Source organism: Hoplias malabaricus, chromosome 9 (assembly GCF_029633855.1).
Source record: "Hoplias malabaricus isolate fHopMal1 chromosome 9, fHopMal1.hap1, whole genome shotgun sequence".
Lineage (NCBI taxonomy): Eukaryota > Metazoa > Chordata > Actinopteri > Characiformes > Erythrinidae > Hoplias > Hoplias malabaricus.
Window position 1 is genome coordinate 11,937,212 of NC_089808.1, and position 15,835 is coordinate 11,953,046.

General features: G+C 38.4%; 1 protein-coding gene across 1 annotated transcript in view; it reads right to left on the reverse strand.

Moving 5' to 3' along the window:
* Positions 1-15,835, reverse strand: part of ptprn2 (protein tyrosine phosphatase receptor type N2) — a 290,779-nt gene that overhangs the window by 25,605 nt on the left and 249,339 nt on the right. The window contains exons 18-19 of the mRNA XM_066680912.1: positions 6,930-7,007; positions 1,270-1,389 (exon numbers count right to left, since the gene is read on the reverse strand). Coding sequence (XP_066537009.1) covers positions 1,270-1,389; positions 6,930-7,007 — 198 coding nt within the window. The remainder of the gene's footprint in view (positions 1-1,269; positions 1,390-6,929; positions 7,008-15,835) is intronic.

Here is a 15,835-nt window from a genome sequence, read left to right on the forward strand (position 1 = left end):
CATGATTAAAAAACATTATCTTTTACATCCAAGTGTAAGAGTGAAAATTTTTCTTTTTCTTTTCAATAGAGCTGAATTAAATGTTAGCATTAAACACTAGAAACACTAGGTCGTATTTTTACTTTAGAGCCACAGTTTCAAAATCATTGTGACGTTCCACTGACCTGTAATCGGGAGAACAGCTCAGCTCAGAATCGGGCTCTGCACTGCAGAAACTGCACTATGTAACTTTGGAGGGAGGGTAGGAAACCACAACCCCGTCCTTCTCCCTTGAATTCAGGACAGTGCTGTAAAAGTGTATTACACTCTGCAGCTGTAGGGGGAGCCCAGGAGCAAAAATACCATATTTGAACTAGTGGTCCTTTTAAATATTTCATTCAATGGAATATTAGCACTGCTTGAATGACAATTTTATGTATATTATTTTTGCGATTGATTTGAGTTTCATTATTTTCAACCAACAAATCACAAGGAGAATTTATCAAGTACCAAAAGCTGTTGTTCATGAGGGAGAAAAATCCATGAATTTGACTGAAAAATGCAGATGAGACTGTGAGGGAGCTTCCAATTCAGAAGCTTCTTGTTGGAATTCAGCTGTGTTTCTTGTAGATGTTTTAAATCAATCACCAGCACCACCACAACTGTGTACAACACAACACTCACTTCTCAAAGCCTCATGAGGCTGATGTCGGCTCTTAATTTGCCAGTATCAAGTTCCACCTTAAATGCTGAAGCAGACACTCTGTACCTGTGGCACAGTTTAAGGTGGAATGGAGAACTAACATATGAACGACAACCATAATGTGAATGCTGAGAGGCTTCGCAGCACTGAATGGTTTAGTTTGCTCATTTAATCCACAGAAGAATAAAAGTGAACCACATGACAGTCATCATGAGTTTTATGTCTCAGTTTTGTGAGCTTTCATTAGTGTTCTTCAGCTGAAATGCATCTGGAGAAGAAGACAGTTCTATTACTGCCTCGATAGCAGCTAATCTTACAGTTCAGTTAAAATCACTCTCCATAACATAAGTATCAACTTTTCAAGAGGAAATAAAGCAGTTAATAAATGTTTAATGAATGCTACTTTTTTCCCCAATTCACTTTGGACCATTTCTATGGTTCCATTGATGGTGACATTTCACCTAACATAAAGAGCAGCTGGTATTAAATCATGTGGAAAAAATAGGACATAAGAGGTTTTGTTTTGACAGCGACAACAAGTAAGCCTTAAAAATCAGTGCTGACTGCTCGTCAGTGCAGGTGTTTACCTCGTAAATATGATAGAGGTCAGAACCTTCGTCCGGCCAGTACTGATGACACTGTTTGGTGCCGTTTTCACCTAATGGAGTGAGCATGACGATCACCACGCAGCCACTTTCCCACACCATCTACAGGAACAGAGAAACAAAGAGCTGTTACTCTACGACTGCTCTGTAATGCTACCTACATAGGGACTTAATGATGCATGCATAGTCACTGAATGACATATCCATAAAGCAATCTCAGATGTCATTATGTGTTCTATGTGTTTTGACATTAGGACCCTAAAACAAAAAGGATGGACATTTTATTTATACAACGTATTAAATATAATTCGATGTCATTTACATCAAGAAAAGAAAAAAAAAAAAAGTAAATGCTGGAGGCACTGGCTTGCCATAACATCATCTGGAATCATCTTGAATAAAAAATAGACAGCCTTCCCAAAGCAGCCAAACACATTAAAACATAGAAGAAGATATCATTTATTGTAACTGTGGTCATTCTGTGGTGATTCAAACATGGTGTAAGTTACACTTAACTAATCCTTCCTTCACAGTGTAGCTGGTTCTGATTAGTTAAGCTGTCTATTAGTTGTAATTGGAGTTTAAGTTAGTCCCACTGCCCAGTCTTTCAATCACTTCATCCCTTCCTCCCTCCCTCTCTATCTGTCTCTCTCTTGCTCTCTCTCTCTCTCTCTTTGAGCGGCTGTTTCTCGCTCCATTTCTCCTAATCACACTTCCTCCATGTCCTTGGAAGATATAATGGCCCACTGAGGCCGTTAGGAAAATGAGGGAAAAAACACTGACTTTTATGAGGGCAATAAAAATACAATGGTCCAGACCATAAACTAATCACACTCACGTTCTGCACATCCCCAAAGAGCCGTAAACGCAAAATATGCTGCAACTCCTTGCCGTGAAGCAAGCAACATTACACGGAATACGTTATGTTTTTTAATTTCATGAAGCGCTGGAGCATTGGCAAAAAAAAAAAAAAAAAAAAAAAGATAATGCATTTGTAATTGTTAGACAAGATAGTGAATATGACATTATACAGATTTCAGTTTTGTATAGTTTTTAATTTAGATTTTGGAACTTTTTTTCCACACAGAATTGGCTTCAAGAGAGAAAAGCAGAAGTGCAGTCGGGATCTTTTCCTCTCTTCCATTTCAACAGTCTCATTAAATGGCTGTTTGAAAATCGTAAAGATGATTTCTGATGTGATTCTTCCGCTTCATTATCCCATTAAAACTACGAAGTCTGCTGCACTCTGTTCCTCACAGCGGAAAAATGGCTCCACAATCTGGAGGTCGTTGGACGAGCTTATACAAATGTTCCAAGCCAGGTGATCAAATATTGTCAGTCCTGAAAAATCACTCTGAAATATTAAGCAAAGGTCAAAACGAACCAACAAACGATCGCGCTAGTAGACCAGAACAGGTCTGGTGCCAGAGCTGGCAGGATTAGCACCTGTGTATTTGTATAACCTGGCCTCCTGACCGAGGCAGATGTGCAATACGCAAGGACACTGACCCAAGTGACTTTACCAATACAGACAATGGGCAGTGGGGATTTGCTGACACCTGCTAGCATTGTTGATTATTTCTGGATCACAAATCCCAAAATAAATCCCAAAGATATTGAAAACACCCTTCTATCTGAGGGTTAGCGTTTTTAAAAAAAGTAAGTGGCAGCTGCTCCAAAGCTTGCTTATTTACTGAGCTGACCATGGTTGCTTGGCACTTATAGCCCACTCAAAAGAAACCGCATGTCTTCTGAATTCTACACTGAACAATCATTGTCAACTTTATCAGCTTCTCTGACCATACATGAACACTTTGTAGTTCTACAATTACAGACTGTAGTCCACCTGTGTCTCTGCATACTTTCTTATCCTCATTTCACCCTGCTCTTCAGTGGTCAAGAGCACCACAGAGCAGATATGATATGGGTATATAACAAGAGCAGCACTGCTGTGTCTGATCCACTCATATCAGCACAACACACACTAACACACTACGACCATGTCAGTGTCACTGAAGCGTTGAGAATGATCTACCACACATATCTACTCTGTGGTAGTCGTTTGTGGTCCTAAATCTGTTGAACATTGGACAGATTTTAACTATACAGTGCAGTGTATATATAATTACTATATATTTCAAGTGACACGTTCCTCATTAGCTAACTGATCAACTAAACCATCATGAAAATCAGATCCAATATGCATATGAAAAATCCTTACCCATCACTAATAGTCAGTGTGTGTCTGAGTTTGAGTTCTTTCTTTTATATTAAATTTGTTTGTCAAACTAGAATGAGGGGAGGACCAGGACAATGACATAACCAGGCAAAAGTAATTGACAGGGATTGATGCGTTCATATTCATCATTAATCCAAGTGGGGCTTTTAATGGAAGCTTTTGGAGTCTGCACAAGGCTGACTGCATCTAATTCATGGGTATGAAATTAATTCAATTTAGATCATTATTTTTTGCCAGTAATTGACAAAATGACAAATACAAGCAACCAATAACCTCAATTAGCACCCATCCCATTAGCTGGCGAGCGCAGATTTGCTGTTCTGGAAGGTGGAGTGACATCAATGCATTACCACAATCAATTTACGTGAGGCGGCAGTTCAATCAAAAGTGCACTTTTAACAAAGCGCACAAGATATACCACACGCCCTCCTCTAACCTTCAGCTGAAACAAACAAATAAAGCACAACAAACAACACATCCATTACGGAGGACTGCTGGAATATGCATTTAAAAAAGAGCACAACAATTCTTAGCACTTAGCACCAATGTATAAGAGTCAAAGTGCAGTTTTGATATTTAATTTCATGACAGACCATTACACATGGGGTTAAATGTTATACAGAATTTACAGCACTACACTGTAAACCCTAATGTTCAAAGTAATTAAATGGATTGAGTGATTCTAACTTAAATATTGTATTGAAAAGTTGCACTCAATTCAAAAATTCAATTAACTTCAACAATTTCTTTTTTGAGTTTGTGAAATTACGTTTTGTTTTAACTGAGTCCTGTTTGTGGTTTTAAGTAAACTAACTGTATATGATAACTGAACTTAAATGTTATGAGTTATGCAGCATAACATCTGAAGTGCAGAGCCACTGAGCAGTGATTTTCAGCCGAGAGAGTGTATGGTCGGGGATTCATTGCTTTTAGTTCATTTGGACAAGTTCATGTGTTCATTTCAGTGCAAGGGGTGGTGGCACAGCAGGGGGAATCACTGTCACACAGCTCTGGAGACCTGGGATCATGGGCTCATGACCTGCATTGGGTTACTGGCCATGAAAAAGGGCCTGCGAGTGTGTGGTGCTCTGTAATGGACTGACGCTGAGTTTACAGACAATGAATTAATTAATGTATGTTTAGAAGAACTTAATGGTATTGAGTACCAGTAATAAATATTTTTGAGTTGTATCAACCATTAAATGATGCAGTAGACACTTAAAATAAATGTGTATGCATACTTCTGAGATTTAAGTTAATGAGTTTAAAAATATTAAGGTAAATGGTTGGCAAAATTATTGAGTTCTGCTTACTTATTCAGGTTTACAGTGTACCTTGTATTTCCACTCACTGGACGCTTAATCAGAGACACCTACTTTATACTTTCTTTTACAAACTCTACTTTCTCTTTCCACTTTTCTTTTGTAACAGTCTGGATGGTCTTTTTTGTCTTTGGCATGTGGAATCTGACATTTTTCCCATAAACATGCTGAAACATGGACCTGTCTGACCTCAGACCACTTTTCCAATGTCTTTCAGTCCATTTTAGGTGAATTTGTGCCCAGAGAAGTGGTGGGCATTTCTGCACTAAACTAGTATATGGCTTACTCATTCCATAATACAGCGTCAGATTGCATTTCTTGATGCAGTGGCGGGCTGTGTTAAGTGACAGTGATGTTCCAAAATACTCCTGGGCCCATAGCATGAGAGTTTCTTATGCAGTGCCATCTGAGGGCTCATCAATCATAAATATTTTAAACTGATGTCTGGCCTTGCCTCACACAGGCTTGGATTTCTCTGGATTTCATTAATCTTTTTCACAATATTATTTTTGGTAGATGATGAAAGACATAAATTTTAAATAAACTTTGCAGTCTTGTTCTGAAAGATGCTCTTCATATGTTTGGTGAGCCATCACCCACCTTTATTTGTAATAGCTGATCCATTTGTGGGTGATTCTCTTACATGTTTCATGTCCTCCTGTATGGTGTGAGATATTTTAAAAGAATGTAAATTCTGTAAATGTTTTGCTCTTATTTTGCCTCTGTCCCATCTTTTCTGGAGCACATTCCATTCATCAGATTCTAAATTAGTTTATTTTTACAAATGAAATAATGTTAGTTTGTGAAAATATTGGAAAACCTTTCTTTGTGTTTGTGTCAGTGAAATAAATGTAACAAATCACATTCTTGCTGTTTACAAAATTTCTTGACTTCTCTGAAATCTTCTCATGAAATTGGACAATGAGTATAATTTTTTTAAATATTTTTCATAGTTTAATGAGTTAAAACCACAACATTTGACGGAACAAAGTCCTTTAAACTGGACGATCTGAAATAGAGACCTTGACCGGAGTAGTCTGATATCACACTAGTACAACTTCTGCCGCTTGCCAGCATAGTTACACAAAGGCTTTTATTCCAGAGATCAAACACAGCTTGAATATCTTTGGTGCCAGCAGCTACACATGAATGACTATGGCCTGGCCAGCTCTACAAGAAGGGCTGTTTATTGCCCGTCCCGCTCTACCAGAGTGGACGCCTATGGTTCACCCAGCTGAATCCCTCAGCCCTGTGGGAGCGCTGGAACTCCTAATTAGGCTAATACACTCTCATCCAAACAGCGCAGGGCAACGAGCATTGTGCTCACTCACTCTTTTTTCTCTCTCTGTCTTACATTCAAACATTAACCAGGGAGAGTGTAGCTGGCCCCATTCTTTCATCAGTATCACAGCCAGCGGCACACTGGGGGAATAAACACATCTGAGCTACTGTACAGCCTGCAGTTTCATTTCTGAGAACTACACATGCTGTAATTCATGCAGAACAAAAACCTTACATTAGTAAAGCAGCGAATTACCCACAGAGAGCTCTAGGTACGGTCAGAATTATATGGGGCTTCAGTGTACTGAAACTGAGAATTGAGTCACAGCTAAAAAGTATTTTGATAATTCTTTAATACCCTATGTGTCCATAAGTTTGTAGACACCCTTATGGTCAGTGAATTCAGCTATGCTAGTTGCACTTGAAAAACAAAAAGAAAAAAAAGAAAAAAACATGGAATGTAATAGGATACTGTGGAGCAGCTGTACACGAGTCTCAGGAGTACATCATGCCCAATGCCAAGTGTCAGCAAGCCACCTGACCTCACATTCTTATACCATTTAACATTGATAGACTTTATATATAGTTTTATAAGATGTATTTCAATATTATGTCTTTAGAAACAATTGAAAATAAAAACCCAGAAGTATTTTTGATGTCATTAACAGATACTGCAGCGTCAGAGCCCTTTTTTCACAAACTACTTGCCTTTTATTTATTTATTTTTTTTTAATATGCTCAATTTTAGCAAGGGCATTTAGGAATGGTCTATATGTCCAAAATATAAACAACATATTTACCTGCCAGAAATCAGCTACTGTGGAGGGCAGAGGACCCTGAGCTGAGATGTACGCTGGATTACGAGGGTCATGATCCATCTAGAGAGAGTGAGAGAGAGAGAGAGAGAGAGAGAGAGAGGGAGAGAGGAGGGGTGGTTATTAGCAATATAGAAATGCGTAAAGAATGGATAGTGTATGGAAAATATATTGTGTTTGACACCACAGCATTCAATATTTGTTTGTTCTGTTTTGGTTTATACATGCTAGCCAATAAATGACAAAACATTTACAGTTACGGTTTGCAACCCTCTGATACGTCTGTAGAAAAGGCTAGGATATTGGACATAGGTTTCATTCCTTTAACAAACCTAACCTTTAAACATAACACTTTTATAGAATGTAATTCTGCTGGTGCTGTAGTACAGGAAGAAGTTTTAACGTGATAGCCCACTATCACATATTCAGATGAAGTCCTCCAATAAAAACAATTCGTTTTAAAGCATTGAAGGCTTTGGCAGAAAATGTAAATATATATGAATATCACATTTAAAACTGGCTGTAGTACAAAAACAAAGCCAGCTATATATTTATTGGCATGAGTGTAACAACATACTGGATTGCTAAAGCTGTTAAAAATAAACACGTAAATGAAGCAGAGAAAGAATAATAAAGATTGAATTTCTATCTTCCTCTCTCTGTCCTCTGTCTCCTCTGTATATCTACCTGTTTATAACCCGTCTCCTTGTATTTCTCCAATATCTGCACTCTATCCACCCACTCCATCTTTCTCTTACCTCCTCCTTCTTTCATTCTATCCTTTCCTTTTATCTCATCATCTTTCTCTTTCAATCACAGCAGTGTCACACCCCCACCACCACCATCTCTCTCTCTCTCTCTCTCTCTCTCCCCCCTCTGCATGCTCATTCTTTAACACGACTGATTAAAGCCAAAACCATGAATAAAAGCCCAACGGCGTGCTAATCAAACACATTTATTGATGAGACACTAGGCATCTAGAAGATAGAACTATGTAAGTGTGTGTGGGTGTGTGTGTATGTTCGACCATCTGGAGCACAAAAAAAGGAAAGGGAAAACAATTTTTTATATACATACTAATGCCATCTATACTGCACAAGTCCCGACTGAACAACAACATAAAAATTTGAATGTTATTTTAGCAGCAAAAACTCATTTTGTAACTTTTAAACCGCAATAAAGGCCGTGATATTGTTCAATCGAATTATATGGGTTATAATGGCTTAAAAATCCCCCCCAAAAAACATAACAGGATTAAAGCACACTGCTGTTCAAACGTACGGATGAGTGAACAGCTAACTCTGCTGATGAATCTTAATGTTAATATCTGTGTGAGCCGCATAAATGAATACCGTTGCTGTGAAATGGTACAAAGTGCCGCAAAGAAGTCTTTTCACTGTCAACAACACAGTGCTTTCAAACTGTTAAACCATTAAGGATTTTACTGAAAACCTATACGTTATTATGTAGGAGTTCTCCAAACCATTTCTGGCACATTAATTTCTGAGTGCATCCATTCGTTTATTCATTATTTATCTATTTATTTATCTGAACAAGCAAGGCAATAAATATCAAATGATATATAATGAGAGAGAGAGAGAGAGAGAGAGAGAGAGAGAATTGGCTGAACCTCAGAAGCTATTACTGCACTATATAGTAACACGTTTAATATGAGTATAAAATATGTCATGAACAGCACAAACAAATACAAGAAATCAAAAACTCTAAATCTCAAACCACATACTACTTTACTAAATAGTGTGTAAAGAAAAATAATACATGAAAAGTGTAGGTGTAGTAGTCTGTGGTTTCAGACATAGTCTCCATCAGCTCAAAAACTTGAGGTGAAATTAGCTTAGAGCTAGCTAACATTTAAAGGTATGGAGTGGGCTTAGATTCATAACAACAAATTTGTGGTCTCAGTGTCAATATCATTTCTGCACCCTTCTCTGTACATACAAATATTATCAGAAATTCTGTAAGTGGATTGTAGTACATAACACTAATAGAGTCCTTGGGTTAGACTGCTAACAGTGCATGGGCCTGGATCTATAGCACAATAAAATAAAAGTCCCTCTTGTTCCGGATAAGAGCATTCAACAAATATCCATTAAGTAAAACTTCTAATGCTAGTTTTTAATGATATGATTTTATTAATCTTTGAACATAAAGAAAAATAAATAAATAAACAGAAAAGCATCTAGCCCTTAAACTTTAGCCTCATTGTTTTTGTCCTGCTCCAGGCAGCCTCACACACGGAGCACTCGTCCATCAACTCCTTCACCCTGGACACGGTTATAAAGAAAAAGAGCGAGAGCGGCTGAAGAAAGCCTGGCTGAACAATACCCACTACCTGAGAGAGAGACTGAGTGAAAGGAGCATGGTTAATGAACAGGAATGCCCCGGCTGTCAGCAGACTGGAACGCGGCCATTTTGAGTGACCACAATAGCCAGCAGCCGGCTCAATGGAGGTCAGTATGTTACCTTGTTAGAGGATCAAGCTCAGCTCCATTATTCACAAGCAGTGTGAGAGAAAACCGATCACTAGTAGCCACCCCCCCCAAAAAAAACCCTTTATACAGCTCACACTGCTTATGAAACCAGTACATAGTGTCTACAAATTGAAATAACGCAGGTTCTGATCCTTTCTCCCACTTATTTGAGCTACATTGTGTTTCCAATAACTCCCATGTAATGTATAGTCTAATGTAAGGTACCAACCGTGTGGTTTTTCACACAGACCGTTTGAATATCATTTGATTGGTTTTTGTAATGTTCTCTTGAATTGTGGGTTGGGGCACAGGCAACATCGGTTGAGAAACAGCTTCACTACAATACATTGTTTTAGCTAAACAACATTGCCATAATCACAGCTATCTTTAAAAACAGCCATACATGAACTCATTCTAGCCTACCTTCATCAATTCAGGAGTAGGAATCCCTATACATCATGACGTTAAACGATATACGGTTTCTGCAATTGTTCATGTGACTTAGAAAATGTAACCAACATTTATAATCAGTTTGGGGAAATATTTAAGTTATATTTAAACTCTTGCTGATGACTGCTGAGGGTTTTTTTTCTTTTGCTGTTGTATATCTGTATGTATAGCTTTGTTTTCATTAAACAGATATTTTTCCATACCTTCATGCACACACCTTAACATTTCTTGGTTGCACAGTCAAACTCAGAGTTTGTCAATAAAGTTTGTCAGTTTTGACAGACAAACATAACCACTGATCACTGATGCAGATGTAAAAAAGGCAAGAGAAAGAGAGACTTAAACTGTTTTTCCGTATTTATTATTGTGGTGCATTCTGAGGCGGAGCAACAAGACTGAGCCTTCACTGTTTTATGCAACATATATTTAAGTGCTTTTATAAGGGCATAGAAGGGAAAACAAGGGAACAAGCAGCAATTTAAATTAAGCTCCGCCAACAGAAAGTCCAAGACACAAAACATTAAAATATTAACCCTTAAACCACCCAGCAAAAAAAAAAAAGGGTAGCTGTCGAGCATGCTGGGAGCTCCCCCCGCCACATTGTGTGTGTATGTATGTCTATGTACGTATGTAAAAAACATCCTAAACTGAAGACTGTAGCCCATCTGCTGTTACGCTAAATTTAAATGCTCTATGTCATCATTGGTCAGTTTCTGACCAATGAACTGCTGTTGTCCAGATATTATTTGGGCAGTGGATGATTTCAGTGGAAAACAGCAGTGACACTGAAACGGCAGCATGCCCGCTGCTGGTGTAAATGTATCAGACAGCAATGCTGCTGGGTTCTGAGTGGGGTCTGCACCACTCAAAAATATCCAGACAACTCTGAAATTGACTATTTTTGAAGGGCTAGAGGAAAAAAGGATAAGAGAACCTCGTGGGCTATAGACTCTAATAGTCTCCCAGCAAGGTGTGGCTCTACAAAAGCGTTCTGATGAAGTGGGCAGTGAAACTATACTGTGCACGTCTAATGGGAGTCTACTCAGTAGGAGTGTACTCTCAGCAGCCAGTCCTCAGTTGCTAATCATAAAAGCTAGCTTTGCTAAAGTGCTTACATAAAGGGTCTAGCACTGTCGCGCTAATTTTGCCACGGCCGTTTGCGTCAAAAGAACAAAATGACAGAAAGTCAGACAGGAAGCCCATTGTTAGTGTGAGCGACACACACCTCCATTAGCCTTGCTGCAAAAGGATATAATTGCTTAGCGCAACCTTAATTGTTGGCAAGAGCAATTATACACCAGACAGCTAATACCCGACATATATGAGGCCGCCTTTTGACTGCCCTTGTCTCACCCGCATAAAGGCAGTTATTAAAGGGGATATATCATGTAAAAGTCAGGAAGACGATCGTGCTCTTAAAATCTAATTACTTTAAGCTGAGATGCGTATCAGTGAAAAGCTAACTCTAAAATAACTGTGGGATAAAGCACTGCAGGCCACTGCAAGAGACTTATAAGAGACAGATAATAGAACGAAGAAATGCAGAGATACTGAGCAGTCACACAAAAAATGAAATCTCCTTTTTTTTTTGGTGTTATATTTGAATAATTGTCAAGACTACAACCACTTTCCACCACAAAACAAGAATCTGAACATCAGCATCAAAAATGCCATTTGAAAATGTGTATCTCAACATTTACTAGACCTTCACTCCAAGCAACTTATTTTGTAACACTTTCTAACACCCTGTTCTTCAATACAAAGATCTTCCCAATGGAACAACCTTCGTTATAAAACAGATAGTTTCAGTAATAAAATCTGATTGGCTGAGCAACATTTAAAGCTGTTGAAAAATACACGTCTTTGACCACCTCACAACATCTGAATTCCATTTTAATGCACCACTGTAATTAACTCAGTCCATTTTATTCACTTCTCTCCAAAACAGGTACACTTCTAGAGATTTATAGATGGAGGGTGAGACTGGGCTTGCAGTAGCCAGCAAGAGGGGGGCTATAGACCCCCTAAACAGGTCTAACGACGTTATTGTTCTCATACAGACTGATATTAGGACAGAAATACAGCACTACAGAATGTTTGGTTAAGGTAATGATATTCAGCTTCTTGAGCATAAGGCTAAAAACACAGCCCCAGGCTGAAGTTTCCTGCAACTTCTCCTTTAGAGTCAAAGTCCCTTCAGAAGAGGACAATAATCTATACATTTTGACAAAAAAAAAAAACAAAAAAAACTTACATGAACATATTTTGTCTTGTGGAGTGGCCAGATTACTGTAGTTAAAATTTCATCCTTTGCCTAGCAACAGTACACATTGTAAATTGACTACATTGTGTGGCGGAAGAGTAGTTTAATGTGATTTTTCTTTTATAAATAAGTGCATATTGTCGCTGTCCAATTAAAAACATGTTTCTCCCAAAATAGTAACTTTACAGTTGAAAGGGAAAAAAAAACCTTCTTACATTTCAATGAAAGTCAATGTAAAAAGATTTTATTCCAAGTAAAAGCAATCCTGTTACCGCAGTTTTATCACAGGGAGGGGCATTTTAGCGTTAGGGTTATTCAATACGCTCTTCCCTGTGATAAAATCACAGCAACACACTGCCTCTCCTGGCTTGTTGTGGTATTTAAATACTATGCTTAATGTTTTCATTTTTGATGGGCAATAACATTTAAACATTTCTAACAAAATAATAATAACAATGATAATAATAATAATAATAATAATAATAATAATAATAATACATTATATTATATAATTACATTTGTAATATAATACTTCTAGGTTCAATGGTTATAAAACAAGAATGTTCTAATCCACTGCAACATGATGGTGCAGTCATTTATCATAAACTGTTATGATATATTTAGTGATAAATGGCAGAATAATATATCACAGTAATAATGATAAAATCCTTATGTGACAATGCTTTTAGCTAACAGCCCTGTTGACCTTTGTGTGTGTTGCTTTTTTGGGTTTCCTGAACTGTGACGGTAACGGTGTTTTCTCTCTCTCTCTTTCTCTCTCTCTCTCTCTCTCTCTCTCTCTCTCTCTCTCTCTCTCGCTCTCTCATCCCTCCCTTTCCGTTCAACCGTTGCCATGGTGATGGCTGCTGCGCGGGATTCCTCTTATGCTAATGAAGGCTTTCTAATGCTTGCGGTTGCCTGTCACCAAAAGAGCGAGTGTGTGTTCATGTGTGTCAGGGGAGGTGACGCATGGCATTGTTCAAAAACAGCTCTGTGTCACTCAAGGAGGAGTTTGTGTGTGTGTGTGTGTGTGTGTGTGTGTGTGTGTGTTTGCATGTGTGTGCGTGTGTATTTGTGTATATATGTATTTGTCAACCCTTGTACATATTATGCATAAACACAGTAAAGGAAAAGCCTGGATCTGCTTTAATGTCATTTGATTATTCATATTTCAAGAGTTGTTTTGTTTCAAAATAAAAGATTAAATTATACAGAACATACCAAACCCAAAAGATCACCAAAAAACCTCATAAGATAAACACTATTTAAAACTTTAATCTTTCAGAGATAGGAGAAAATCAAGCCCCACTCTCGCTTCAGATCTAAAAATAAATCCAAAGGTGTTTCTGTTCATCCTTCCCCTGCGACAAGAAAACTCAATGCAATGGGTCTGAAAGAATGTGTAGCTGTGAAGAAGCTGTTCACACCCTGGTTTTCTCAAAACAGCCCTGAGTCTAGACATCAACACTGATTGTGACTGAATTGTAGAGGAGTAGCAAAGAATGTTGCAATAAATACTTTTTTTCTGTAAAATATGTACATTTTCTAACACTACCTTTGGGTAGCATCACATTATCATACAATATTTCCAAATATTACCCTGGTGTTCATTAAAACCACAAAATGGGGGGTTGGTGCAGCTGTAGCCTGAGGGGGTTTTAATCGCACCGGTGTAGCTCGCTGAGCAGGCATAATGAGCTTGAATCACGTTAAAATCAGTAGCACAACTTTCTTAGCCAGATTTTAATTTGCTTTTGCATACCAGGGTGTTACACCACCAAAGTGAGGACAGAATGATGTTGCAGTGGGGGTTCCAGTCTTGCTGTAAGCCGGTCAAAATAAAACATCACAATCTCCACTGACTGATATATATTTGTTTTTGAAAATATGCTTTGAGACCATAAATGTTTGTTGTGTGTGTAAAGTTTCCTGATCCTTGGCAGCCCTTTAAGTTCACTACAAATCAGGGAGGGGTGGAAACGATGAGACATGGTAAGAAAAGAAACATCAGCAGTGAGTAATTCCGAGTTCTCTCTCTCTCTCGCTCTCTCTGTGTGTTCTAACGAGGAAGAAGCTAACGTTTGACAGACGTAATTATCACAGTTTTGGTGGCGCGGGCTGTCGGGTCCCTGCTGAGCCATAATTACGGAGGGAGGGAGGAGAGACCCACACACTCTCCTTTTGTTTTCCTTTTGTCAGGGTCACAGGAGATAGAGTGAAAAAGAAAGAATGACTTTCAAACTTCTCTCTCCCATCTCCGCTCCCCCTGGGTTGTCTGATGCTGCCCACCGCTATCCACCAGTAACAGTAAAGAGGCATCAGTCAGCATTAGTTCAGAAACGTGTCGTGCTAACTGGTAGCTACACTGTTATTGTTTTTGTACATGTTTTCCCTTCGCTGCTATTGTGATTCCATTTCTGGCATTTGTCAGTCGCTCTTATCCAGGAGTCAGATTACGATTTAACACATTCATAACCACTAGGACCTTTCTGGTTCTTTCTTCCCAGTCTTGGTCATAACTGGCTTCTCCAGCCATTCTCAAATCTAGGCTCATCTGTGGGTGTGAGTGGAGGAACATTCCTGGCTTGACTTTCATTGATTTAACCCAGCCAACCATTATAAACCTTACGCAATGTTGTGAAGAAAACAATGCCACTTTCTAATTTCACAATTTTAGGATTTGCCATTAGGCAGATCTGGTCCCTGGAACCTGGTGCTTTATTAGTACCTCCTCGCTCTTGAACCGAATACGGACTAAACGTGACGTGTAAACTTTGCAATGCACTAATTGGCCAGAGAGACTTGTCAATCATGACAAAATGCAGACATCCAGCGCAAACTAGCTGTTTGTATCTCCAAGCTACAGTCGAGATCACATTTGTTTTTCTGATTCACAACAACAGCTGGTAAAATTACACAGTGGTCTTTTGAAGAGGTTGAAATGTTTATTGGATTTGTGACACGTGAAAACTCAGTGAGCGCAGGACAGTGCAACAAGGAATAGAAATAGTCTACTGATCTGTCTGAACTGGGGCGCAGATCTGTGTTCAATCCCAAACAACAACACGCAAAAACACGATGAGTAAACAGCACTTTGTTACCACTTCTGTTGTTGTGGTCTCCAAAGCCTCTGGTTCCTGTTAGAGGTGGTGTATTGTGAAGTTATCAGCTACATTTTGGGGCATTACCAAGAGACTATTGTAATGTAAACATCAACGCAATAAAAACTCAAGAAACAGAGTCAAAGGAATTTAGCTTAGTTTTGAGATGTGGAGGCCAGGGGTGCTACTCACTATGCCAAACCAACACATAACAATCCTCTTAAAGGGCCAATATCCTGAACTGTCTTTTAACGTGGCACTTATTTATTCTATGTAAACATGTCCAGCAATGTCCACTTTATCCCATATTTCTGCAAAATACACTTGATTTCTAGTCACATTACATTCTATGTTGACATGTAAACTGAAATGTGTGTTTGTGTGTGTGTGTATATATATATATGCATAACTTGGTGGCTGTAATGTGCCAATTTTCCGTGTTTATTAGAAAACACTCTAAATGTTTGATTAAAAAACATTAAAATAATATAAATAAATACATTTGTAATTATATCACACATTTTATCAAGTGGTGACAGCGAAGTAACCTTTTAATTTCCTAAAATGACACAAAAATAGCCTATA